General features: G+C 52.0%; 1 protein-coding gene across 3 annotated transcripts in view; it reads left to right on the forward strand.

Moving 5' to 3' along the window:
• FGF13 (fibroblast growth factor 13) overlaps nucleotides 1-27099 on the forward strand; it is a 174255-nt gene that overhangs the window by 75244 nt on the left and 71912 nt on the right. The window contains exons 1-2 of one of the 3 annotated variants that reach the window (XM_033072299.2): nucleotides 13876-14043; nucleotides 24864-25031. The exons of 1 other annotated variant lie outside the window; for it this stretch is intronic. In XM_033072299.2, coding sequence (XP_032928190.1) covers nucleotides 13920-14043; nucleotides 24864-25031 — 292 coding nt within the window. In that variant the 5' untranslated portion in view covers nucleotides 13876-13919. Of the gene's footprint in view, nucleotides 1-13875; nucleotides 14044-24863; nucleotides 25032-27099 lie in introns of those variants that run through there. One more of the 3 variants, XM_033072300.2, reaches the window with a different exon arrangement.

The raw sequence follows: 27099 nt of genomic DNA on the forward strand, positions 1-27099 counted from the left end.
GCAGGAGATCCTGAGGAGCTGCTGGTGTCACCTGGGAGGTGACAGTGCCCAGGACACGGAGCTGGTGTCACCTGGGAGGTGACAGTGCCCAGGACACGGAGCTGTGACCCACAGCCCTGCCAGGGAGGACGTGCAGCACGGGTGGTTCTGCACTCCCTGCAGCACAGGGCCACTGCTGGAAGGCAGAAGGGTGTGACAAGTGCAGAAGTGCAGCTGAAATACCAATTAATCTCGATTGCACCTTGCCCTCTGCCTGAGCAGGGCTTCACTCAGTTCCTTTTTGAACAAGGTGCACTTGGCAGGTCAGGGATGTGGCTGTGGAGAGGAAGAGGGTGGGCAGTGAAGTCCTGACTCTGTGCCTCTGGAACACTGATCTGGATTGATGGTGGCCCCAGTGCATCTCTTTCAGTACAAGTTTGTGTTCAGAAGGCTAGATAAAAATAGATGTACTGTATAAATATGTGTGTTTACAGGACTGAACAATGGGCTTTAAAAATGTGCAGTGTTAATGCAGAGTTCAGATTGAGGCTATAAAGTGATTTGTTTTATTTTTCCATGGTGATATCTCCCATCGAGATGCACTCCACAGATGATCAAGGCAGAGGAATGCTTGCCATGGGTGGGCAGCCCTGCACAATAATGCAAATGTCACAGAAGCAGGGCATGGACAGGCATGGGTTCAGTGTTTTCCACTGAACTGACACAGAATTTACAGCACATGCCAGGGTCACAGAGCGCTGCCAGTAATGAAATTGGTGTCTGTGCACAGCAATGATCATCTGCAGGGAGAGCACATGGCTGAGGGAGCATCCCCTGCAGAGCTTCAGTGTTTTACCTGCAGGGCTCCCCTCCCACCTCTGGTGAGCAAAAACATCCAGAGAGATGCAGGGAGAAAAGCTGGAGAACCAGAGACAACTTTTACTTTTTTTTTTTTTTTCCCTGTTCCTATTTAAAGGTTTTCCATAACTGAAAGCAAGGGCAGCAGCCCAGGTCAGACAAACTTAAATTAAGCTGCTCTTTGATTTGTCAGAAGAAATGCTTTCAGGATGTCTCAGTGGCACAGTGGGCAGCCTTGAACTCCTCAGTGTTTGAACTGAGCCAAGGCAGGAGAAGAGGAGGAGATGTTTTAGGGAGGATTTTACATCGTTTCAGGAGAGGTTTTTTTCCAGAACATTTGTCACTGGTCTGTTCTGTGGGGTAGGGCAGGGCAGAGGGAGCAGGACCCTGCCAGTGTCACAGTGCAGGGGTGGCATCTCCTGGTGGGTCCCAGGGCAGTGCCATCCCTAATCCCAGGGCAGTGCCATCCCCGTGTCCCCTGTCCCGGGGCAGTGCCATCTCCCTGTCCCAGGGCAGTGCCATCCCCCTGTCCCCTGTCCCAGGGCAGTGCCATCTCCCTGTCCCAGGGCAGTGCCATCCCCCTGTCCTGTCCCAGGGCAGTGCCATCCCCTGTCCTGTCCCAGGGCACTACCGTCCTCCTGTCCCCTATCCCAGGGCAGTGCCACCCCCTGTCCCCTGTCCCAGGGCAGTGCCACTCCCTGTCCCAGGGCAGTGCCATCCCCCTGTCCTGTCCCCTGGCAGTGCCACCCCCTGTCCCCTGGCAGTGCCATCCCCCTGTCCCAGGGCAGTGCAGTCCCCCTGTCCTGTCCCCTGGCAGTGCCATCCCCCTGTCCCCTGTCCCAGGGCAGTGCCATCCTCTGTCCTGTCCCCTGGCAGTGCCATCCTCCTGTCCCCTGTCCCAGGGCAGTGCAGTCCCCCTGTCCTGTCCCCTGGCAGTGCCATCCCCTGTCCTAGGGCAGTGCCATCTCCCTGTCCTGTCCCAGGGCAGTGCCATCCCCTGTCCTGTCCCAGGGCACTACCGTCCTCCTGTCCCCTATCCCAGGGCAGTGCCACCCCCTGTCCCCTGTCCCAGGGCAGTGCCATCCCCTGTCCTGTCCCCTGGCAGTGCCATCCCCTGTCCCCTGTCCCAGGGCAGTGCCACTCCCTGTCCCAGGGCAGTGCCATCCCCCTGTCCTGTCCCCTGGCAGTGCCACCCCCTGTCCCCTGGCAGTGCCATCCCCCTGTCCCAGGGCAGTGCAGTCCCCCTGTCCTGTCCCCTGGCAGTGCCATCCCCCTGTCCCCTGTCCCAGGGCAGTGCCATCCTCTGTCCTGTCCCCTGGCAGTGCCATCCTCCTGTCCCCTGTCCCAGGGCAGTGCAGTCCCCCTGTCCTGTCCCCTGGCAGTGCCATCCCCTGTCCTAGGGCAGTGCCATCTCCCTGTCCTGTCCCAGGGCAGTGCCATCCCCTGTCCTGTCCCCTGGCAGTGCCATCCCCCTGTCTTGTGCCAGGGCAGTGCCATCCCCCTGGCAGTGCCATCCCCCTGTCCCAGGGTGACATCCCTGCCGTATCCCTGACCCTGAGCAGTGTCTGGGTGTGCCTGGTGCATTTCCATCACTGCTCTGGTCACTGCATTTGGAAATCAGATTAAACAAACAATGAAATGTGTATTACCCATATTGACATGAAAATATATCCTCCAGTCAGCAGGTTCCCTAAATGGGCTTTTAATGGAGAGACACAAAGGTGTGTGAGCTCAGCAGGGCAGCTCCTGTGGTGGGGAGAGCAAACAGCCCCAGCTGCAGATCCTGTGGAAAATAAGTTTGCAGAGGATTCAGAGAGGCCTGAAAAGCTTTGCTGGGCTGGCTGAGATCAAACCTGAACCCACAGCTCTGGTGGGAGGGGTTCCTCCAGCACTGAGAGCTGCTGGTGGGGCCTCCTGCCTGCTGTGGGAGGCAATCATGGCAAATATTTTCTCTCAGGAAAGTGGAAGTAATGACACATGTCATGTGTGTACTTTTTGTTTGAGATGTGCATGACTGTAAAGAAACAGATGGCTCCTTTAATTCTGATCATGGCATGTGGCTTCTCTGATTATGAGTCTATTACTCCTGTACAGATCTTTTAAATAAATTCTTTCCGAAGGGGGAAGTGAAATTGCCTTGCAACAACTCATTAAAAATTACCAGGAACAGTAATGGTTATTTAGGAAAGCTGTGTCCAGTGAAGTACAAATATGTTGCCTAGAGCAGCTTGGAAAAAAAAAACCATCAAGGCACAAATGAAATGCAAATGGTGATGCCAGGAGGGTGTTTGTGTCCTGGTGCTGTCCCAGGGAGCTCCTGCTGAGGCTGCTCCATCTGCCCAGGCTGAGCTCCCGGGGCTCCTCCTGCTCTGCCCACGCCTGGGCAGCACACGGAGCCTGCAGGGTTTGCCCAGGCACAGTCCTGTTCCCTGGGCACTGCTCTGTGTTGTTCCCTGGGCACTGCTCTGTGTTGTTCCCTGGGCACTGCTCTGTGTTGTTCCCTGGGCATTGCTCTGTGTTGTTCCCTGGGCACTGCTCTGTGTTGTTCCCTGGGCACTGCTCTGTGTTGTTCCCTGGGCATTGCTCTGTGTTGTTCCCTGGGCACTGCTCTGTGTTGTTCCCTGGGCACTGCTCTGTGTTGTTCCCTGGGCACTGCTCTGTGTTGTTCCCTGGGCACTGCTCTGTGTCGTTCCCTGGGCACTGCTCTGTGTCTTTCCCTGGGCACTGCTCTGTGTTGTTCCCTGGGCACTGCTCTGTGTTGTTCCCTGGGCACTGCTCTGTGTTGTTCCCTGGGCACTGCTCTGTGTTGTTCCCTGGGCACTGCTCTGTGTTGTTCCCTGGGCACTGCTCTGTGTTGTTCCCTGGGCACTGCTCTGTGTTGTTCCCTGGGCACTGCTCTGTGTCTTTCCCTGGGCACTGCTCTGTGTCGTTCCCTGGGCACTGCTCTGTGTCTTTCCCTGGGCACTGCTCTGTGTTGTTCCCTGGGCACTGCTCTGTGTTGTTCCCTGGGCACTGCTCTGTGGTGTTCCCTGGGCACTGCTCTGTGTTGTTCCCTGGGCACTGCTCTGTGTTGTTCCCTGGGCACTGCTCTGTGTCGTTCCCTGGGCACTGCTCTGTGTCTTTCCCTGGGCACTGCTCTGTGTTGTTCCCTGGGCACTGCTCTGTGTTGTTCCCTGGGCACTGCTCTGTGGTGTTCCCTGGGCACTGCTCTGTGTTGTTCCCTGGGCATTGCTCTGTGTTGTTCCCTGGGCACTGCTCTGTGTTGTTCCCTGGGCACTGCTCTGTGTTGTTCCCTGGGCACTGCTCTGTGTCGTTCCCTGGGCACTGCTCTGTGTCTTTCCCTGGGCACTGCTCTGTGTTGTTCCCTGGGCACTGCTCTGTGTTGTTCCCTGGGCACTGCTCTGTGTCGTTCCCTGGGCACTGCTCTGTGTCTTTCCCTGGGCACTGCTCTGTGTTGTTCCCTGGGCACTGCTCTGTGTTGTTCCCTGGGCACTGCTCTGTGTTGTTCCCTGGGCACTGCTCTGTGTCTTTCCCTGGGCACTGCTCTGTGTTGTTCCCTGGGCACTGCTCTGTGGTGTTCCCTGGCTGCTGGGATGCTCCTGGCTGTTGATTTGTGTTAAGCCGAGGTGTGGATGGCAGCTTGGGCAGTGCCTGCCCTCCCAGGGAGCCAGCGCTGATGGGACGGGCAGGAGCTCAAGGTAGGAGATGTGCTGTGCTGGGGGAGATGGAACAGGGAAATGTGCTGCCTTTGCTTCTCCTCCTCCTGGGCCAGGGCTTGAGCCCCCAGGCCAGGCTTTGTGCTTTGTGCTTTGTGCTCCCTGAGCTGTTTTCCTTTGCCTGTGCCCACTGCCAGCATCTCCTCTACTCCCAGTTCTTCCCTGATTTCCCCACTCCTGCCTGGGACCCCTCAGCCCTTTCTGTGCACCCCAGAGCTGTGCTGGGGCACTGAGGTGCTGCTGGAAATCCCTGAGCACATCTCCTGCTGTGAGACAGTCACTGGATAGAGATCACTAAAACCCTGGTGATCACTTCTTTTCACTTTTTAAATGTGTAAGTGGGTTTGTTCTTTTCCTTTCAGTGCTTGTCAGCTGAAGAGATGCCCAGATTCAAACAGATGTGTTTGCTTGTGCCCTGAGGAGGGTGGCAGTGCCTGTCAGCAGTGCAGGGGATGGTTCAGCACTCCTGGTGCAGGCTCTGGGCTGGCACTGGAGCCCACTGCAGGCTCTGGAGCCTTTTGGCCACAGTGAGGGGACATCCAGCTCACAGTGGAATATTTGATAGGTCCTGGCTGTCAGTGTGCAGCCCTGCTGCCCTTGTGGTGGGTGTGGAGGCATGGCTGTGATCTGCTGCTGCTGGGAACACTCTGTTCCATTTCTCCTTCACCCTCAGGGATGAGAACGTAGGTGGGAGAATTGCTGTGATGCCAGGAGTGGAATGCTTGCTGTGGAGAGCTTTGGGGTAACCTGTCCTCACAAAAACATCCTGCCTGCTCTCAGCCCTGCACTGGGGTGAATTTCAGCCCTGCACTTTATTGTGCTGATGGCATTGAGGAGTGGGAGAGGAGGGAGGGAAGAGCAGTTCCACGGCTCAGGGAACATCTGGGCTCTGGGGGCAGTTCTGTGTTTGGAATGGGGCACAGAGGGAACATCTGGGGCAGCTGGAGTGTTGGAGCTGCTGTCACAGGGGTGTCCCTGTTCCTGGGGACAGGACAGGTGTGAGGAGGAGCAGAGGGGTGGGAATGCACATTCCCAGTGGGCTGCTCCTGGACAGGCCAGGGCAGAGCAAACACACACCCACCCTCAGAGAGGAGAAACCTGTGCTCTGGGGCTCTGGGACCTCCCAGAGGAACTCACTGATGGAATTCCAGCCTGGAGCACTAAAATATCCCCAGCTCTTGCTCTGCTCGTTTCCAAATTGCTGCAGAGACTGGAGCAGTTTCTCATTTGTTGCACTGAAATGAGGCTGCAGGTTCACTAAAGTACTGTAGAGTTGTGTGTCTTCACTGTCCTCCTCCTGATTTAGTCATTTCCATGTTTTAATGCCTAAAATCTCTCCATACACAGAAGGAAAACGGGAAATGTTAACGAACTTAAATTGTGTGGGTTTTCTAGCCAGAGAAAAAGTGGAAGGAAAATTAAACCAAGATGTGGTCACAATTCTAATTGACATGGACAGGAAAATCTTTAAAAAATAAAACTGAAATTTGGCAGCAAATGGGAGCACACTGGTTTTTCAGAAAAATGAAAATACAATCTGTTCAGTTTGATAGCAGAGCATTTCCTGAAGGGCAGGTGGATTCTGAGAGGAGCACAGGCTGTGTTGTTTCAGAGCTGCACAGAAACACTTGACAGCCTCCCAGACAGCTCAGCTTCATGGCAGGGAGTCACTTTGGGAATATTGTGCCTGAGGAGCCTTGGGCCTGTGCTCCTGGGAGGGGAGTGCTGAGCTCAGGTGAGGCTCTCAAAGGGGCTGGGGCTGGGCTGAGCATCTGCTGAGGACCTGAGCAACCCCAGAGCCTGGGCAGGGACCCAGGACAGGGACCCAGGGCAGGGACCCAGGGCAGGGAGGGAGGGAATTCTCCCTGGAATTCACTGCAGCACTCTGTTCACCTGAGGAATAGATCCAGTATTCACATTCCAGCAGCAAAAGAAGAGATATCAATTATTTAGCAGGTTTCTCAGGAGGCTTTCTAAAAAAGAATCGAGGAGGTGTTTCCAGAAGGAAAGTTCCTGGATGAAATTGTCCTTCCTTGTATGTGAGCAGTGGAAGTCTGTTCCTGTCCATGAGCACAGGGGAGGATCTGTCCTGGGCAGAGAGGGAGAGCAGAGATGGGAGATGAGAGATGGGACACGGGAGATGAGCCTGAGCTGGGCCAGCCCACGGGGAGGACAGAGGATGTGCTGTCCCTCCAGGTGAAGTGAGATTTCTTGTCCAAACGAGACACTGAGGGCAGGAAAACTCTGGTTCTGTCCCAGAGCCCTCCGTGCACATCCCAGGTGCTTCTCCCAGCTCTGGTGGCTTGGCTGTGTGGGATACAGTGGCTAGAAATGAGAACAAACAAACAAATCAACAAACACATTCAGTTTAAGGAAGTTTTCCATGTGCTGTAGCTCAGAGGTCACTCAGGGTGCCAGGGGAGCAGCTGCACTGAGCCTGTGCATCCTTCAGGGCTGCTGGGACCTGCTCTGAGCAGGCAGGCTTTGTTCAGCACAGACAGAGAGGGTTCTGTCGTTGTTGCTGTGGTTTTTAGGCAGTGGTTTGGTGTGTGGCACAGGCTCAGGAGCTGCCTGCCCGTGTCCAGCAGCCTTTGGTGAGCTGAGCCCGTGGGCTCTGTGCTGAATCCTCTGCAGGAGCCAGGGCAGCCCCAGCAGGGTTTGAGTTCAGGGCCAGACTGCCCTGAGCTTGGTGCCTGCTGGAAATGTCCCTGTGAGAGGCTAAATGCTGCCTCAGTTGTCCTTGTCCCTCCTTTGCAGTGTCCTTTTTTGATTGAGCACAGAAGGATTTTTGTGTTTTCTGTACCTGGGCAGCAGCTCTGTGCACTGATGGCAGCCTGGGCCAAGGTCACAGGCTGGTTCTTGTCGTTTCAGCTGTGGCACACTCACAATCTGTGCTTGCTGAGTTTCCTTTCCTGAGTGGTTAAACCATCCTCTCCCATAGCAGGGAGTCCATCAGTTTTATCTCTAACTTGTGTCCTGCATGGCTGTCACCATGGTACTGTCTGTATCGAATAATTTCCCTTCATCTGTTGAATTATCCTTTTCTGGATGAAAAAAGAGACTCAAAGTGTTTTAATAGTCTGGCATGTGAATGGATTTCAAAGCCTGAGCAAACCAAGGTTTTGCATTGTGCTCTTTCCCTGAAGTTCCCTGAGACAGAGAAGGGATCACACAGAGCCTGAGGTAAATCAAAACTCCAATTGTGCTGTTCTGTGCTGCTGGGTGAGCCAGGCTGCAGTGCCAGGGGTGGGCTGGGGCTGCTCTGAGTGCAGGGCACCTCCAGGTGCTTTAATGAGCCAGGGCTCTGCTGCTGGGCTCACTGCAGACAGCAATTAATGCCTGGAAGGAAGTTTGTTAGAAACCAAATCAAACAGCAGCCTGGCATCTTCCACACCGGCACAGAGCAGCAGAACTGGAATTTTAATTTACCCCAGGCTCTGTGTGATCCTTTCTATTAATAAAAAGCCGTGTAACAGCACCAGGTGCCAGCACAGCAATCCCTGGTCTGCACAGGAGCCACAGGTGAGACTGAGACTTTTACCTGCAAGGACCTGGGCCTGGGCAGGTCAAAAATGGAGAAAACAAATCTGCATTTCTGCCAAATAGACAAGGGAGCTAAACTTGGAAAGAATGAGATAGGAGCAAAGAATTCAATATTGAAAGGACAAGGTGCAGGGGAAGAAAAATGTGACCTAGAAACCAAGCTAAGCTGCAGTTTTGTGTAGGAAAATGAATCATGAAACTTCTGCAATTTAGGGTCAAATTAGCAAAGATTAATTTGTGTGTACTAGAAAAATGACCTATCAATTGCTGGCTGTGATTGCTGTTATTGAACAGCTTTGGAAAGTACAACCACGAAGTCTAATCTTACATGTAAATCAATGTTTGCTAGACATGATATATTGACTGAAAAGCCAGATTATGAATCACAGTTTGATTATTTGGAGCTTAGACTCTTCTGCAAAAAGACATGATTTAAACTGTAACTTTGGGCCTGCAGTTTAATGATCTTGTGGAAAGAAATGCTGTAGAAGCTGGAAAATCAGATTCAGATTTCCATCTACTGACTTTCAGGGCAGCACCATTGATAAAGGGATTTATTGCTTGCTGAAATTACATCTGGGTGATCTCTTGCACTTCTCCTGGCAGAGGAGGAGGCAGAATCTTGGGCTGGAGACTTTGCAGTTCTGTAGAGAAGTTTTGCTTTGAAGGGTTTCACTCCTGTGTCAGGTGCTCTCCCCTCTGACGTCCTTTCTGCCAACTCCTGTGTCAGATGCAGAGAGCAAGAATGAAAGGAGAGAAGACAAAAAGGAAAAGATGAATAGATGTCAGGAGTGCCAAGGACAGCAGTCAGAGCCTGCAAGTTTTAATTTCAGTGGGATGTGAGAGAGCTGAGGAGTTTGGGGAGGAACCTGTGGGTGCCAGGGTGGTGCTGCAGGGTGTGCCCAGGCAGGGGGGACACACAGGGGACACAGGGGGGACACAGAGCACAGAGGGGATGCTGGCACACAGGGGACACTCAGGGGACACAGAGGGGACACACAGGGGATACACAGGGGACACAGAGCACAGAGGGGATGCTGACACACAGGGGACACTCGGGACACACAGGGGACACACAGGGGATGCATAGGGGATGCTGGCATGCAGGGGACACACAGGGGATGCTGGCACTGCCCTCGGGGGCAGGAGCAGCACTGAGGCAGGGCAGCAGGGCTGGGCTGGGCACTCTGCAGCAATGAGCAGCCCCCAGAACCTGACAGGAGCCTGTGCTGCTCCCTCCTCCCGTGGCTGCTCAAAGCAGGACCAGCTCTGATCCCTGGGCATTGCCAATTGCCTGCTGAACAAGAACTCCTGCCAGGAACAGCCCAGGCTCTCACCAGGAGCTCCTCAGCCCCCACAGCTGTCACTTCTGCTCTTAATTGATCTGCTGTGTAATTGCTGTGCAGGGTTCCCATGACATCCTCAGCACAGACCTTACCCTGGGCTCTGGCAGCTTAAACTCCGACAGGTATCAGTCCCTGCTGGTCAGCTGGGTGCTCAGACTGTGCTAACAGCAGCCTGCAGATGGATCTGGGGAGCAGAGTGCCCTTCTGTGCTGCCTGGGCAAGGGGCAGAGTGCTCGTGTCTGTTAATATTGCTGTGATCTCTGCTTTAATAACAGAACTGTTGGCAGATGACAAGGAGTAGATGAGAGCACAGCGAGTAGGACACATCCTCTGTAATTATTTGGTTAAGCCTCAAGTAATTGGATCAAAAGCATCTGCATTTAAACTGTGCTGTGGTTCACAGAGCCCCATCCTCTGGGGACCCAGGCTGGCTCCCAGCTCCTGCAGCCTGCTGTGCTGCTCCATTCCCTGCAGCAGGAGGGGAGCAGTGCCTGCCTGCCCTGGGCACTGCTGGGGCCGTCAGGGCTCCAAGGCTCTGGCTGTGCCATCAGAGCTGCTGGGGCCATCAGGGCTCCAGGGCTCTGGCTCTGCCATCAGAGCCTGCCTCAGCCCTGGGTGGGTCTGGAGGGCACAGCGGGACATCCCTCAGGGCTGTTCTGCTGTTCCTGCAGAGCTTCCCAAGCCCTGCAAGAGTGCAGCCCCCCAAACACTGATTCCAGCTCAGCTCTGCCACTGCTGTCCCCTCTCCCTGCCTGCATGGCTGCACCTGCATGGCTGCGCCTGCATCTCTGCGCCTGCATTGTGCCTGCATTGCTGTGCCTGCATGGCTGCACCTGCATGGCTGCGCCTGCATTGCTGCACCTGCATTGTGCCCGCATTGCTGTGCCTGCATGGCTGCACCTGCATTGCTGCACCTGCATTGCTGTGCCTGCATTGCTGCAGCCCCCCTCACAGAGCAATCCCTCACCCCAAACCTGCCCTGCCATGGGAGATTGGTTTTCTCCCACTCCCTTCAGCGTGTCAGGAGCGTTCCTGGCTGCTGGGGAGGAGGAAACAGGAGCTGAAATGTGGGCCAAGCTCAGCTGCTCTGTGTCCCCTCTGTGTCCCCTCTGTGTCCCCTCTGTGTCCCCTCTGTGTCCCCTCTGTGCCCCCTCTGTGCCCCCTCTGTGTCCCCCCTGTGCCCAGGTGAGAGCAGGAGCTGCTCCCTGGCTCACCTGGGATCCAGGTCAGGAAAATCCCCCAGCAGCCACCCCAGGGGCCAGCTGTGAGCGTGGCTGTCTCGGGTGGGGGCTGCTGGAAATGGCATTTCTGAAAGGAGAAGGTGTGGGTACCAGCATCAGAGCTGTTTGTCATTCAGTCTTTGCTGGTTAGCTGCGTGTCACTCTTCAGATTTTGCCGTGAAGGGAATGGAATTGGGTTCAAGGAACACCCTACAGCCTCACAGGGTTATTTGCTGTGACACTTTTTCATTTGTCCTGAGTTCAGGCCCATTTCTGAGTTCTGTAACAGATAATTGTGCAGGGAAAAGCCCATGTGGTTTTCTTGTGCCATTTGTGCTGATGTGGTGAGGAGTCCTGCGGGGACAGCTGGGGGAGTCTGTGGTGAGCAGATCATCCCTAAACAGTAACCCAAGCACCAGTTCAGGGAAAACATCCTTCCTTGGCAGAATCCCTGGTGAACATTGGTTAAAATATCTGTGCTAACAGTCATCTGCACCCAGCAATCACTCATGGCTGGGTGTTATCCTGGAGCTCAAAAAGCCTCCTTGTTTTTGTCTCACTGAAGGTCCACATCTGTTGGAAATATTCCATGATTTGTGAGCATTTACATCAGCATCTGGAGGGAAAAATTCACTTGTGAGGAGGAATCTGCTTTCAGAAAGATCCACTTGGTGACATTTTGCAGCATCAAATGGCCCATCTCAAAAGAAAAGCAGTACCTTGATCTAATTTTGTCAGCATAATTTGGTTTGTGGCTGCAGAGCATTTGATGTACAAACCAAAAGCAGAAGTGAAGTGAGTGTGGAGGGACAGGGGCTCTGGGTTTGTTCTGACACTGTTGTGTTTCTTGGATCTGGGGACTCAAAATCGGAGAACTTTGGATGGAAAATGTAAAATTTTTGGATGGAAATTCCCTTCTGGACTCAGTGCCCTTTTCCAGCCTTGGTGTCCTCTGTGCCTGGGGACAGGGTGGCTGCAGCAGCTGTGACCCTGCTGAGCTGGGGCTGGCCTGCTGCACATCTGGGGGAAGCTGCACATCTGGGGGGAAGCTGCACATCTGGGGGAAGCAGGATTGCCCAGCAATTCCAGAGCAGGGGATTGTTTTAGGGAAGCAGCATTGCCCAGCAATTCCAGAGCAGGGGATGGTTTCAGGGAAGCAGGATTGCCCAGCACAACCAATTCCAGAGCAGGAGATTGTTTTAGGGAAGCAGGATTGTCCAGCAATTCCAGAGCAGGAGATTGTTTTAGGGAAGCAGGATTGCCCAGCAATTCCAGAGCAGGGGATTATTTCAGGGAAGCAGGATTGTCCAGCACAATCAATTCCAGAGCAGGGGGTTGTTTCAGGGAAGCAGCATTGCCCAGCACAATCAATTCCAGAGCAGGGGGTTGTTCCAGGGAAGCAGCATTGCCCAGCACAATCAATTCCAGGGCAGGGGGTTGTTCCAGGGAAGCAGCATTGCCCAGCACAATCAATTCCAGAGCAGGGGGTTGTTCCAGGGAAGCAGGATTGTGCAGCACAATCAATTCCAGGGCAGGGGGTTGTTCCAGGGAAACAGGCTGACAGTTTGACCTCGCGTTCTTGAGGCTCCATAATTCAATAAATCAGGAGCAGCTCCAGAGGAGCAGTGGCAGGCTGGGCAGTGTCCCTGTGGCACTGCAGCCCTGCCTCCCTCTCACAGGGGCTGAGCTCCTCAAGGAACAACATCCCGAGGGGCCAGACAGCTGCTCCCAGCTGGCATCTCTGTCACACATCCCGGCCTGATGATCTCCCGTCAGTGCCTCAGCGAGCAGATATCATCCCCAGCCTGTCAGCTGCACTCTATTCATGGAAATTGGGCTTTCAAAGCCAAACATTATATTTAGTTGCAGCTGTGGGGGGGAGGAAGAAAGAAAAAAAGAAGAAAAAGAATAAATGAAGTCCGAACCCTTCAGAAACAGAACAAAGGAACAACAAAGCTCTGGGGTTGGCCCTAATCACCTGCAAATGTCGATGCAGTCATTAAATGTAGGCTGCATAGATAAAAGTTACTCTTCTGTCACTCCTTTTATCTCTACCTGAGGCATTCGCTTGCCAGTCAGGTTTCTGTGTACAGGCCATAAATATTCAGCTTTTTATGGAATAGTTTTCCCAGTATTTGCTCGTTTTCATCTGAGCTCTCCATCTGCCAGGAGCAGCAGTGAAATGCTGTGAGCTGGAGGTGTGCAGGTGATCCAGCCCTGGGTAAGGCAAAATCCTGGTCTGAGCAGGTCTGGAGAGTCCTGGGATGAAGAGTGAGCCAAAAATACAATGAAAACCTAGCTGGTTTGGGTGTGAAGGAAATGCAAATGCCCATGGTGCAGCCAGAGCTGGAACAACTCTTGTGGTGCCTGTGGGACAGCACGAGGGGCTGGCAGAGATCAGCTCTGGGCTCAGGTTTGGTGGCTCAGGTTTGGTGGCCCTGTGGCTCAGGTTTGGTGGCTCAGGTTTGGTGGCCCTGTGACTCAGGTTTGGTGGTTTTGTGGCTCAGGTTTGGTGGTTTTGGCTCAGGTTTATGGCTTTGTGTGTGCTCAGTGCTCTGAGGATTGTTAAGGCTGGAAAAGCCCTCCAGGATCAGGGGGGCCAGCAGCTGTGGCCATCCCCAGCTTTGGGTAGCCCAGGTCACTGAGTGTCCTGTCCTGCTCCACCACCAACCTGGGCAGCCCCTTGAATTCCTCACCAGGACACAAACTCTCCCTGATGTCCTGGCTGGGCACAGGATTGTTGCTGGATCTCTGGCCAGCCTGAGCTTTGGTCTCTTTCTGCCCAAACCTCCAGTGAAATTCCATTATTTTCGCTTCCTGGAGAATAATTCCATGAGGTGCAGTGTGCATACAAGCTGTCAGCAGCACAGTCCATGTTTGGTTCAGCCACAGCTGTTTGCAGTGCCCTGCCAGGCTCCTGCCCACAGCAGGGCACTTTGTCTAGACATGATGTGGAGCTAAAGCTGTTAGTCAGAATCTATTAATGTGTGATATGCAAAGCGTTCCTGGAGAGACATTCAGCCCTGAAATGTCAGACAGGGCCGAGGGAAGCTCCCCTTTGCTGGGAGAGGAGAGTTTCTGCTGGGCAAGGTGTGAGCCCCACACAGGGGCAGGCAGAGGCAGCACAGAGCAGGGCTGAGCCCAGCCCCTGAGACACAGCAATCCCAGCTATAACCCCAGCCAGAAATCCCAGAGCCATTCAGAGTGACAGTGACAGTGACAGTGAGTCATCTCTGAGCGCTCCTGGCAGCCTGGGGATGCTCAGGACAGCTCCATCCCACATCTGCATGGCAGCTCCGGACAAGGAGAGCAGCTCCCAGCCCCTGCTGGCTCCGTCCCAGCCCGGGCTGCTCTCAGCCTGCTCCCGCAGCTCTGGCACAGGTAGGACCCTCCTGGGGCTGGGCAGCACCCCTGGGCTCTGCCCCTGTGTCCCCTGTCCCCGCAGGGCAGGCAGGGAGCAGGGAGCCGTGCTCAGGTGTGTGTCTGTTGTGGAGTTAGGAGATAAAGGCAGACCAAAATGCTGATGAAATTTTGCAAAGTTCTCTTTAGAATTTCGGTTCAGGGGCAGTGTACGTGGGTGGAATGGAAGTTACAGGGCAGTAAATTTAAATTTAGAAGGAAAGGTGGGTTTGTTTGCAACCTGCAAGGACCTCATGCCCTAAATGAATTCTTTGAGAAGCTGTTAAAAATCCATTGCAAGTTTTCCTGCAGTCACTTAAGGGGTTGTGGGGGCTAACATTAAAAATCCAGGGTGTTTGTGGGGTGCTCAGGGCAAGGAGCAGGGGCAGGCGCTGGTGGCTGGGAATGGTGCTGGGAGCAGGGATTAAAACTGGAGCTGTCCAGGCACTGCAGTGCTCAGGAACCAGGGCTCACAGCCCCGGGTGCTCCAGAATTTGTTTTGGCTCTTGTTTGGGGCAGGTGTTCAGCTGCTGCAAATCGCTCTGAAGCGTTCCTTGGTGTTTTTGTGTTTAACTGGAGCCGGTGTGAATCCACACACCTCACACATTCACAGCAGCAGCCTCCTTCCCACGGTTTAAAGTTTTTCAGTCAACTTTCAGAATAAATGTTTTAATTTCTTTGGAGGTCTGTAAAGTCCCAGTAGGCATAAACAAAATAGGGACTTGTGTCTGCTCTGGGTGATCTCAAAGCAGCACAGGAGTGAGTGTGGTACCCCAAGGCAGCTCCAGCTACAGCAATGTCCTCAGTGTGAAGAGTGGCTTTTCCTTGTGCTGAAATAAAAACTTACTGCCTCCTGAAAACCAGGAGCTGATTTATAGCTCAGTGTTGAAACAATGGTTTTTTTCTAAGACACACATTTGTCTTTGCTAACTTTGATGGACTGTAGTGAGCTGGAGGACTGCAGCACTCACTTCATGCACTGGAATGGGAAATGTGATGGGTTTTTGTTGGAGCTCTGCTGTGCCTGCTGCCTTGGGTTGTTTTTTGTGTCATTTATGGTGCTGAACATCAGTGTGAGCATATTATGCAATGTAGTATAAAAATACACAAAGGCAATCAACTCCACTGGTACTTCTGCTCTGACAGAACAAACTTACTTGATCTTTTTGCCTTTTGGTTTCTGGAGAAATTAATTCTGAACAGTGTAATGCACCTTGTGTGCATGGTGTGCAGCAGGGACAGCTCCTGGTGCAGAGCTCCAAGTGTGTCCCAGAGCTGGCTGTGCATGTGGCAGTGTGGCTCACAGGGTGGCAGATCACCTGTACAAATATCTGAATTGATGCCAAGCTGTGTGGAAATGTGTGCTGGTTTGTGAGAGATGCACGTTCCATTTCTGTGGTGTGACCTTGGCTCTGTGTCACTCAGGGGTGACTGCCCAGTGCCCTGGGCACTGGGAATGGGCAGGGATTGCTGGGCCACAGCACTCAGGTTTTTGTTTAAAACTTGGCTTTGCACAGTCTGGGGTTTTAACTCTTTCTTGTGAACACGAGGCATTGAAATCCCTCTTGGATCAGAGGAGCACTGTGGAGTTGAGGGTGAGCACAGACATCTGTGTGTGCAGTGAGGTGTGAGCACAGACATCTGTGTGTGCACAGAGAGGTGTGAGCACAGACAGCTGTGTGTGCAGTGAGGTGTGAGCACAGACATCTGTGTGCACAGAGAGGTGTGAGCACAGACATCTGTGTGTGCAGAGAGGTGTGAGCACAGACATCTGTGTGTGCAGAGAGGTGTGAGCACAGACATCTGTGTGTGCACAGAGGGGTGTGAGCACAGACATCTGTGTGTGCACAGCACAGAGAGGTGTGAGCACAGACAGCTGTGTGTGCAGTGAGGTGTGAGCACAGACATCTGTGTGTGCACAGAGAGGTGTGAGCACAGACAGCTGTGTGTGCACAGAGAGGTGTGAGCACAGACATCTGTGTGTGCACAGTGAGATGTGAGCACAGACATCTGTGTGTGCAGTGAGGTGCTGAGCTGCCCCTGTGCCTGCTCACCCTGTCACCCTGGTCACCTGTGGCTGGTCACCCTGGCTCTCTTGTCAATTTGGCTCTCTGGTCACCTGTGGCTGGTCGCCCTGGCTCTCTGGTCACCCTGGGTCCCTGGTGAACCTGTGTCCCTTGTCACCCTGGTCACACTGGCTCTCTGATCACCCTGGGTCCCTGGTCACCCTGGTCACGCTGGCTCTCTGATCACCCTGGGTCCCTGGTCACCCTGGTCACCTGTGGCTGGTCACCCTGGCTCTCTGGTCACCTGGGTCCCTGGTCACCCTGGTCACCCTGGCTCTCTGGTCACCCTGGCTGTCTGGTCACCTGGGACCCTGGTCACCTGGCACACCCAAGCTTTTTGTTCCTGTTGATTTCTCTGTGCTTCACTTTGAAAAATTCCCTCTGAGGCCGTTCCTCTGAACAGCTCTCTGTAATGAGTTTGAATTTTAAAACATTGCATTTCTTGCATCCCTCCTTTTGTCAGTGCCCAGTAAATGGGGCAAATACCAGGGGGTGTCCCCTGTCCCTTCATGCATGGTGCTCCTCTCCTTCTCTGCCCAAGGGCTGCAGTGCCCATCCCTGAGCTTTGTCCCAGGCTGGTGCTCATCTCCCGCTCCCCAGAGGCAAGGCTCATCCTTCCACATTTCCAGGAGGGATGCACTCCATTCCCTGATGATTTTGTTGCCATTTTCAGGTTGCTTTCCCTTGTTTTGCTCTTCCTAGAGAATCCTGATCTTTTTCAGCTCTTTCTTTTTGTTTTTGTTGTTTTGTTGGGTTTTTTTGGTTTTTTTTTTCTTCCCAGTGCTAGGGAAGTTTGTCTCATTTTGTAGCCCAGCTGTTGACAATAATGCTCCATAAATAGAAAGAAAAAGACGTTCCCACTTGTCTCTACTTCTCGTATAATTTGAAACTATTCTCCTAGCTCCAAGTGGGGCTCCATTAATAATTAAATTCTCATTAAAGTTATGATTCACAAGAGCATTCTAAGATTTCATAAACAGCAGACTGTAGCTGTCCAAAGCTCTCCAGAACAGCTTTCTTCCCACTCACCCTGGACCTTTTCCCCTGCATGCCTGACTTTCACCACACTTCAGGATACTCTCTTGGAAGCAGTGACGTTCTCTGCTTTCCCCCAGACTCTGTCAGGGAAGAACAGAAGTTCTCTGTTGGGACACAGATGGTCACAATGATTTTTAAATTTACCCTGAGCTGGTCAGAGTGGGTTTTCTGGTGGGCAGGGTGCGTCAGGCTGATTTTCCATCTGGGCTTGCTGTCCCTCTCCTGCTGTGTTCTGTGGTGCTCCTGTGCTGTGTTCTTGGAGCAGAAAGAGAAATCTCTGCTCCAGCAGCTGCTGGGGCAGCCACAGCTTCGTCCTAGGAGCAAACCCTGGGTGGCTGTGCAGTTTGGTTTGTGTTCTGCCAAATGTCCTGCTGCCCATGCCCTGCCCCTGCTGCCAGGCAGTGTGCCCAGCTCCACACTGCTGTGCTCCCAGTGCTCCCAGTGCTCCCAGTGCTGCTCCTTCCCATGCACACCGCACAGGAGTGATTGGCACCCTGAATTATCTGCTGTGCTGCATGCACCGACACACCTGCTTGGAGAGCAGCCAGCTTGCATTTATTTCAGCAGATGGGAAAAGCAGGGAACCGCTGGGAACAGGCAGAGAAGAAATGTTGATTCATTCATTTATTCATTCATTCAGTCATTCATTCATTGAGGGGCAAGCACAGCAGAGCTCTGAGCTGAGCTCAACCAGGGCAGGGCTCAGCCAGGACAGAGCTGAGCTGAGCCAGGACAGAGCTGAGCTCAGCCAGGGCAGAACTCAGAGCTCAGCCAGGACAGAGTTAGGCTCACCCAGGACAGAGCTGAGCTGAGCCAGGACAGAGTTAGGCTCACCCAGGGTAGAGTTAGGCTCACCCAGGACAGAGCTGAGCTCAGCCAGGGCAGAGTTAGGATCACCCAGGACAGAGCTGAGCTCAGCCAGGACAGAGCTCAGAGCTCACCCAGGACAGAGCTGAGCTCAGCCGGGGCAGAGTTAGGCTCACCCAGGACAGAGCTGAGCTCAGCCAGGACAGAACTGAGCTCACCCAGGACAAAGTTAGGCTCACACAGGACAGAGTTAGGCTCACCCAGGACAGAGCTGAGCCCACCCAGGACAGAGTTAGACTCACCCAGGACAGAGCTGAGCTCAGCCAGGACAGAGCTGAGCTGAGCCAGGACAGAGTTAGGCTCACCCGGGACAGAACTGAGCTCAGCCAGGGCAGAGTTAGGCTCACCCAGGACAGAGTTAGGCTCACCCAGGGTAGAGTTAGGCTCACCCAGGACAGAGCTGAGCTCAGCCAGCGCTGCCTGCTGGCACAGGGGTGCTGGAGTCACTGGCAGATGAGGCTCTGCAGAAATCCTGCTGCCATTTCCACAGGGGAAAGAGGAGATGAATTCTCAGCAGCATTTATCAACAAATTTTTGATGTTGTATGTCTTTGTGTTTATTATCCACCAGGATCTAAATGCAGCCTTATCTGGGCTAGTCTTTCAGAGCATAACAGCCTATTACTGCCAGCAGTTAATCCAATTACTCTTCTAGGTCAAGGGGGAGTGTTCTGTGCAAATATTTTTGGAAGATCTGAAAAAAATGATTCAGTGTGTTGACCCAAAGAGAGACTATATCAGAATTTTTCAGCGGAGCAGAAAGTTAAGAAATTACTGCCCATGTTGGAGGAAACATGGTTGGCAGAGCGGTCAGCTTTCAATTTTGATATTTCACAATGGAAAGTAGTTTCAAATCACAAAATAAATCACTATCTAAAATCATCAGGGAAATTCTGTGATGTGGGAATGAAGGTGGAGCTGTGCAAACCTTAAGAACTAATACAGCAGGAAATGCTTTGCCTAAAGTAGGTTCAGTCTTCTGACTTTGGCTCTCTTGGCTCCTGCTCTCTCATGAGGGTTTCACTGGGTGTCTCAGCAGTGAGCTGTGAGTGACCCATCCAGAGGGAGAGGAGAAGCCCCCCTGCTCCCACCTTCCTCCCACCCTGCTCCCACCCTGCTCCCTCCCTCCTCCCGTGTGTGGGAGGTGTGTTCCTGGGGGCCATGGGGACCCCCCTGCTGCCCCAGGCTGGACATTCCCCTCCATGCAAGCTCTGCAAGGGGAGCTCTGCTTGCTGCTCAGGGGACGAGCCCCCAGCTGGGCTCAAGAGTTGGCAGCAGGCTCTGGGGGTTCTTGTGCTGCTGGGAGCATTTGGGGTGAGGCTGGGAGCATCTGGGGTGAGGCTGGGAGAATTTGGGGCTCCCTGGGTGAGGCTGGGGCTGTTTGGGTGCTGCTGGGATCCCCTGGGCGAGGTTGGGATCCCCTGGGCGAGGTTGGGATCCCCTGGGTGAGGTTGGGATCCCCTGGGTGAGGCTGGGATCCCCTGGGTGAGGCTGGGATCCCCTGGGTGAGGCTGGGGCTGTTTGGGTGAGGTTGGGATCCCCTGGGTGCTGCTGGGATCCCCTGGGTGAGGCTGGGATCCCCTGGGTGAGGTTGGAGCTGTTTGGGTGAGGCTGGGATCCCCTGGGTGAGTTTGGGATCCCCTGGGTGAGGTTGGGATCCCCTGGGTGAGGCTGGGGCTGTTTGGGTGAGGCTGGGATCCCCTGGGCGAGGTTGGGATCCCCTGGGTACTGCTGGGGGCTGGTGGGATGGGGACCCTTCCCTGGAGGGAGATGTTGGGGTTCAGGCTGTGGAGGTGTTGGTGACCCTGGGACCTTGGCTGTGGCACAGGAACTTTCCTCAGCCATCAGTGGTGAGTGAGCTCTGAATATCCCTGTGGTGTTTATGCCATAGACAGGAGGTTCCCCTCCCTTTCCTACTAGACACTGAAGTCAATCCCTGAAGCCTTGGGCTCTAGAGGCTGCCTGCACTCTGGGATGAGCAGTGTGGGATGATCACTCTGGGATCAGCAGTCTGGGATCAGCAGTCTGGGATCAGCACTCTGGGTTTGCACTCTGGGAGCAGCACTGAGCACTCTTTAGTCCAGCAGCCAGACCCTCTCTTGGGCTGGCTTTGCTCCCCCAGTGCCCGAGTTCTTGCAGGGAGCTCCTGCCCATCCCAGTGATGCTCTGTTCATGCCATAACTCTGTCCTGTAACCCAGCTCAGAAATCAGCACAGGAGCAGTGGCTGGAGAGGAAATTGGTGAATTGGTTTGAGAGCAGAGAGCAGGAGCTGCTCCTGAGGGTGGAGGAGCTGGGCTGGCCCTGGCAGCCTCTCCTTGCCCCCATCCAGCAGCAGCTTCCAGATGTGAGGAGAGCTCATTTTGAGCTTTTAATTGGGAAAAATCATCTAAACAGAGTTGTGTCTTTGACAAGGTATTTTTGTTGTGTTGATTCTTGCAGTTTGAAAGAAGCTGGTGTGTGCTGGGCTTGGGGCTGTGCTGGGGAGGAAGGAGTGGTGCAAAATGAGGGGCCACAGCAATGGCTTGCTGTGAATAAAAATTAGAGAATTGGCTGCCTGTGCTTCCTGTCATATCTGTGTTCATTGTGAGAACTGCAAGTCAGAGACAAGCAGACTTCAGAGTGGGGAACACACAGCTGCAAGCTCAAAATAAGATTTCTGGGGGATGCACAAGTGCCAGGACTGCTTGGTAAGAATGCCTCATCAGGATTTTGGCAAGGCTTAATGGTGAAATGGTTTGGATGGGCTGTGTGGTGATTGAGAGCTTCTGAGTGTTTTACCCAGCCCCAGAACAGATTTTTTTTTTCAATTAGCTTGTAAGTATTGTTGTGCTCCAAGTTTATTATGTTGTGCAGGTGGATAACAAAAAATCACTCCTTCAGCTGGGAGAAACAAAACAGTGAAGAAAAGAAGTGAAGGGAATTTTTGCTGTGCTTATACCTGCGAGATTTTCATCAGTGTCTCAACCAGGAAAATGTTATTACAAAATTATTCCAAAAGATATTACAAAATACCCCACTGTCCTGCCCTTCCCTGTCCTACAGTCACTTGAAGAAGTTATTTTGGAGAGGGGTTTTTTTTAGACTTGTTCCTGAAGGAGCTGAAGGCAACTTGATAGCCGAATGTTTTCCCCTAAAAGGAGAAAAAAATAAAAATTCCTGCATAACTCTAAACAGCCCCGGGGCCTGGGTAACCTCATTTGTGACCTTGATGTGCTTTGTGTGGGTGAGGGAGGCAGGGCATGGAGGAGGTGCTCAGTGAGCATCGATGTTCTGTGTCCTGGGGTGACAATGGGGGGGTGACAATGGGGGTGACAGTGACCTTGGGGAGTCATTGGCTGCTGCCCTCATCATTCACAGACATCCTGGGCAATGTTTCCTCCTGCCCTGTACCAAGGAGAAGGGTTCCCTTCCCTTCCCTTCCCTTCCCTTCCCTTCCCTCTGTGGCTGCAGGATTTGAGGTGCTCCCAAATGCCAGCAAAAGGAACTGATGGCAAGTGTGAGCGTGCTGGGGCTCACAGGGTGTAAAACCAACCACGAGGGAGCGGAGGGAAAGTCAGGTGTCAGGGGATGACCTGGACAGTTCGTTCAAGGAGTGACTGGATCCAAGGAAATGCCATTTTTAGGTGTTAAATTGTGTCACATATACCAGAACAATAGTCCAACAGGAGCAGGAGGATTTGTTTTGCCTGGATTTTATTTACCCTTGTAGCTAGCAGAGCTGAAGCCTCTCTATGCAAAACCGGGGGGGAAATATTTCCTTACAGCTTTATTAAAGTCTGAATTACATCAGAGATTATTCAGTTGGAACCTGAGCCAAGGCCTATGGACAGGGTTGATGTTATGGTTTCTGGCAATTCTGGATGGGACTGAAATGCAGTTGGACATAAAAGAAAGACACAAAGCAGCAGAATGTTTAGCTGGTGTGTTTATAGAAGGTAAACATGTTTGAATTTATCTTGAAAAACATCCTGGTGCCAGCAGCCATCCTAGAGATCACTCTCAGTGAAGCTTACAGGAAGAAGAAATTTTGTTCCTACTGGTTTGTTGACAGCAAGTTTTTATTAATGTAATTATGATTATTTTATTTGAGCTAAAGAATGTGCTACAGGGTGATATTTAGCAAGCTGAACGTTTTGATTAGGAAACATAATAGTCACTGCAGTTATTTTGTATTTACTGCTGAGCAAATTCCTCTTGTACACGCAGTTGCTGTGGGTTTGGTCTCCATCACGTTGTGAGGGGCAGAAACCAGGATTCATTTTTAAAGCTATGCAGTATTTATTTCTCACTCACACGTGAGGATAGACAAGTTTTCAGCAGTGTATTGATGGCATACACTGTTTATTGATGGGAGATGGGAATGTGCAGCTCCAGTGTGTTCAGCCCTTGATGATGGGGAGTGCAGGAGGTGGCAGGGACAGAAGCTGTCACCTGCTGGAATACAACAGCAGAGACACTCGGGGTGTTGGGGGCTGGCCCACGAGTGCCTTCAGCAAGGGCCAGGGAAATGCAGATGTGCCCCAGGGAAATGCAGATGTGCCCCAGGGAAATGCAGAGGTGCCCCAGGGAAATGCAGATGTGCCCCAGGGAAATGCAGAGGTGCCCCAGGGAAATGCAGATGTGCCCCAGTTCCATTTGGGGCTGGGGAATCCAGGTGTGGGTTTGGCTGTGATTGTGTGTCTGTGTTACTCCATAAATGACAGTGGCTGGTTAGAGGCTGTCCTGTGGAAAAGCAGCTGATTTTTGTTCATGTGAGATGGTCTGTGCCTGAAGCTGAGAGCTGAGTAATCTCACTATCTCTGTTATTAAGGCTTCATTTTTTAGATAGTGGAAAAGTGTTTCAATTCTTTCTGGTAATGTAAGACTTTGGGGAAGCTGGAACTTTATGCTATATATTTTATCTTTTTGCCACTTAATAGTCTGATCCCATTCAGAAACATTTCAGACTGCGTACCCTTTATGTTATTAATGGCACTATTGATTTATAAGATCAGTTTTAAAAATTACTTGCTGTTTTACAAGAAAACCATCAGAAGGATTAATGTGCTTTCTCTTTGTACATCTACTCTTCTGTCCGTGGAAAATGATGATGGAGTCAAATGTCAAAGGATTATCCTTGCTCTGAGGAATGGGTGTAGTTCTCTGTCCTGGTAAAGGGATGGGCTGTGGGTCTGTATCCTGGTAAAGGGATGGGCTGTGGGTCTGTATCCTGGTAAAGGGATGGGGTGTAATTCTGTATCTGGTAAATGAATGGGCTGTAATTCTGTATCTGGTAAAGGACTGGGGTGTAATTCTGTATCTGGTAAAGGACTGGGGTGTGATTCTGTATCTGGTAAAGGACTGGGGTGTGATTCTGTATCTGGTAAAGGAATGGGGTGTGATTCTGTATCTGATGGAGGAACGGGGTGTAATTCTGTATCCTGGTAAAGGAACGGGCTGTAGTTCTCTATCCTGATAAAGGAACGGGCTGTAGTTCTCTATCCTGATAAAGGAACGGGCTGTAGTTCTCTATCCTGATAAAGGAATGGGCTGTAGTTCTCCATCCTGATAAAGGAATGGGCTGTAGTTCTGTATCTGATGAAGGAATGGGCTGTAGTTCTGTATCTGATAAAGGAACGGGCTGTAGTTCTCTATCCTGATAAAGGAATGGGCTGTAGTTCTGTATCTGATAAAGGAACGGGCTGTAGTTCTCTATCCTGATAAAGGAATGGGGTGTAGTTCTGTATCTGATAAAGGAATGGGCTGTAGTTCTGTATCTGATAAAGGAACGGGCTGTAGTTCTCTATCCTGATAAAGAAATGGGCTGTAGTTCTGTATCTGATGAAGGAATGGGCTGTAGTTCTGTATCTGATGAAGGAATGGGCTGTAGTTCTGTATCTGATGAAGGAATGGGCTGTAGTTCTGTATCTAGTAAAGGAACGGGCTGTAGTTCTGTATCTGATAAAGGAACGGGCTGTAGTTCTGTATCCTGATAAAGGAACGGGCTGTAGTTCTGTATCCTGATAAAGGAATGGGCTGTAGTTCTGTATCTGATAAAGGAACGGGCTGTAGTTCTGTATCTGATAAAGGAATGGGCTGTAGTTCTCTATCCTGATAAAGAAATGGGCTGTAGTTCTGTATCTGATAAAGGAACGGGCTGTAGTTCTGTATCTGATAAAGGAACAGGCTGTAGTTCTGTATCCTGATAAAGGAATGGCTGTAGTTCTCCATCCTGATAAAGGGATGGGGTGTAATTCTCCACCCTGGTGCAGGCATATCCCTGCTGTGATCAGGAACACATCCCTGCTGTGATCAGGAACACATCCCTGCTGTGATCAGGAACACATCCCTGGTGTGATCAGGAACACATCCCTGCTGTGATCAGGAACACATCCCTGGTGTTTTGGGGAGCAGTACCCGTGGGGCACTCCCTGCAGGTGTGGGTGGCTGCTCCCTGGTGCTGTGCAGACATGGCCAATGGCCAGGCCAGGTTTGGGTTGCTGTTCTCCTGATCTGCATGCAGGACAGCCAGAGGTGCTGGGGGGATAAAGCAAACCCAGGAGGGAGCTGTGTTGCTTTTCAGAGCGGGGTGGTGTTCTTTTGTCAAAGCTGCATGAAGTGGGATGGTGTTGAGGTTTACGAGAAGCATTGTTTATAAAATTAAATGTTTTTTTCTGCCCTTGTACCACCATGACTAAGATCCTTTTCACTTTAAAGTTTATTTTCCTTCCTGTTTCCTTTCTTCCCCTGCTGTCTTTCCCCCCACCCCTGACGTTTTGTAGTTGATTTGATTCTCGGGATTGCTTTCCTCGAGCTCTAACCTGAGTTCATTTTGTTATGTGGTGACCACAGTTATGGATGACGCTCCCCCTGGCACTCAGGAGTACATTATGTTACGGCAAGATTCCATCCAATCTGCGGAATTAAAGAAAAAAGAGTCCCCTTTTCGTGCTAAGTGTCACGAAATCTTCTGCTGCCCACTGAAGCAAGTGCACCTCAAAGAGAACACAGAGCCGGAAGGTTTGTGGCACTCTGGGTCCATGTTCTGTTTGTTTGGTTACTCTCCCTGTGTGTCCCGGGCGTGCTGTGTGTCCCAGCTGCGCTCGTGTCCCCTGCTTGCCTGTCCATGCCTGGGGCTGCCCAGGACCCTGAGAGCGAGCCCCAGGCTCCCCGGGACAGAGCTGGCTGCTTCTCCTCTCTGGACTGTTTGTTCCAGCTCTCAGCATTACACACTGCCCTTTTTTTGGCTGCCCAAAGCTGCTTGCTACTCCAGCATCGACTCCCAGGGGTTCTGGCAGTCACACTCCTGGAGCTGCCCTCCGCTCCAGGGCTGGCACTCACTCGGGGTTCAGCTTGTCCCCAACACCTTGCACTCCATAAGGCTTCTGCATAGTGCTAGAGAATGCTCGTGGCACTGCTCTGGGTGAAGCAGGACGGAGTTTGTTTGTAATGCACGCCTGGTTGCATTTTGGGAAATGAAATGCATGCAGAGCAGAAAAAAAAATGAGCAGATTGTTTTCCTTTTCAGATAAAGCAAAGGTATGGTCTCTCCTCATGCTGTGTTTACTGATATGAAATTGCCACTGAGGTATATCTCGTTCATCTAGTGTACATAAGATTAAGCTATTTTAAATTCTATTTCTTAATACTTTCTCTTATTGTTCCATATGTGTTTTGCATTACTGCTTCCTATTCCTCATGGTAAGCCTCTGCTTTCTGCATAAGCTCTGGTATCTGCCAAGACAAATAATGCTACTGCTGGTTAGAAGTGTTTTAAGATGAAATATTCAGGGCTGGATTTTGCCACAATGGTGTCTGCAGCAATGGCAGAGTGAGCAGGTTGGAGTTCCTGTTACAAATCGCTTGCATTATTCTCTCTGTAATGATGGGCATCACTTCCTGAGCTGTCACTATTGGTCCAAAGTATTTCAGTCAATTGTTTCTCCTGCTACAGTCCCCAAATTTTGCATGAATATTCTTTGTACCACGTCTGGGAGAGTTGTATCTTTTAAAATAGCATTTATCATCTCACTAGAAATACTAACTCTGATACACATTCTGGTTTAAGGCCCAGGGAGAGGTTTCTTGTTTCTTGTTTTCTTGGTGTAACTGAATGTTAAAATTGGGGTTTGAAGAAATCCAGCTGTCCTCTCAGTTCTGCCTTGGTAGAAGTTGGGATTTCATGAGTCAGTGAACAGGAAGGTGAATCCTGCAGCACTGTCCTGGCTCAGCAGACTTCATGGATTCCTTGTCACCTGCTGGGGTTTGTGCTGTTCATGAGTAAATTCTGAGCCCTGAACTGTTCCTGTGAGCTCCTCTAGGAAGGTGGTGACAGGTGAGGCTCTGCAGGTGCTCAGCATGTGGTGAGCAGAAGATCCCAAAGCCATGGGGCAGCAAAGGTGGGCCCTGCACCTGCCCCCTGTCTGCTGTGCTGTGCTGGGAATTCCCTGGGTGCTGCCATCAACTCCAACAGGAACTGTGGGCATCCTGCACTGGGACCTGGATTCCTGCAGAGCCCTGATCTTGGCTGGGCTGGTGGCTCCAGGGCCTGAGCCTGATGGTTCCAGGGATGCTCCAGGGATTGAATCACCAACTCACACCTGATGGTTCCAGTGATGGCTCCAAGGATTCAATCACCAATTCACACCTGATGGTTCCAGTGATGGCTCCAGGGATTGGCTCCAATTCACACCTGATGATTCCAGGGATGGCTCCAGGGATTGAATCACCATTTCACACCTGATGGTTCCAGTGATGGCTCCAGGGATTCAATCACCAATTCACACCTGATGGTTCCAGTGATCGCTCCAGGGATTGAATCACCAACTCACACCTGATGGTCCCAGTGACAGTGTCACCAATTCACACCTGATGGTTCCAGTGACAGAGTCACCAATTCACACCTGATGGTTCCAGGGATGGCTCCAGGGATTGAATCACCATTTCACACCTGATGGCCCCAGGGATGGCTCCAGGGATTGAATCACCATTTCACACCTGATAGTCCCAGGGATGGTTCCATTGACAGAGTCACCATTTCACACCTGATGGCTCCAGTGACTGAATCACCAATTCACACCTGACCTGT

This window comes from Catharus ustulatus, chromosome 14 (genome assembly GCF_009819885.2).
Source record: "Catharus ustulatus isolate bCatUst1 chromosome 14, bCatUst1.pri.v2, whole genome shotgun sequence".
Classification (NCBI taxonomy): Eukaryota; Metazoa; Chordata; class Aves; order Passeriformes; family Turdidae; genus Catharus; species Catharus ustulatus.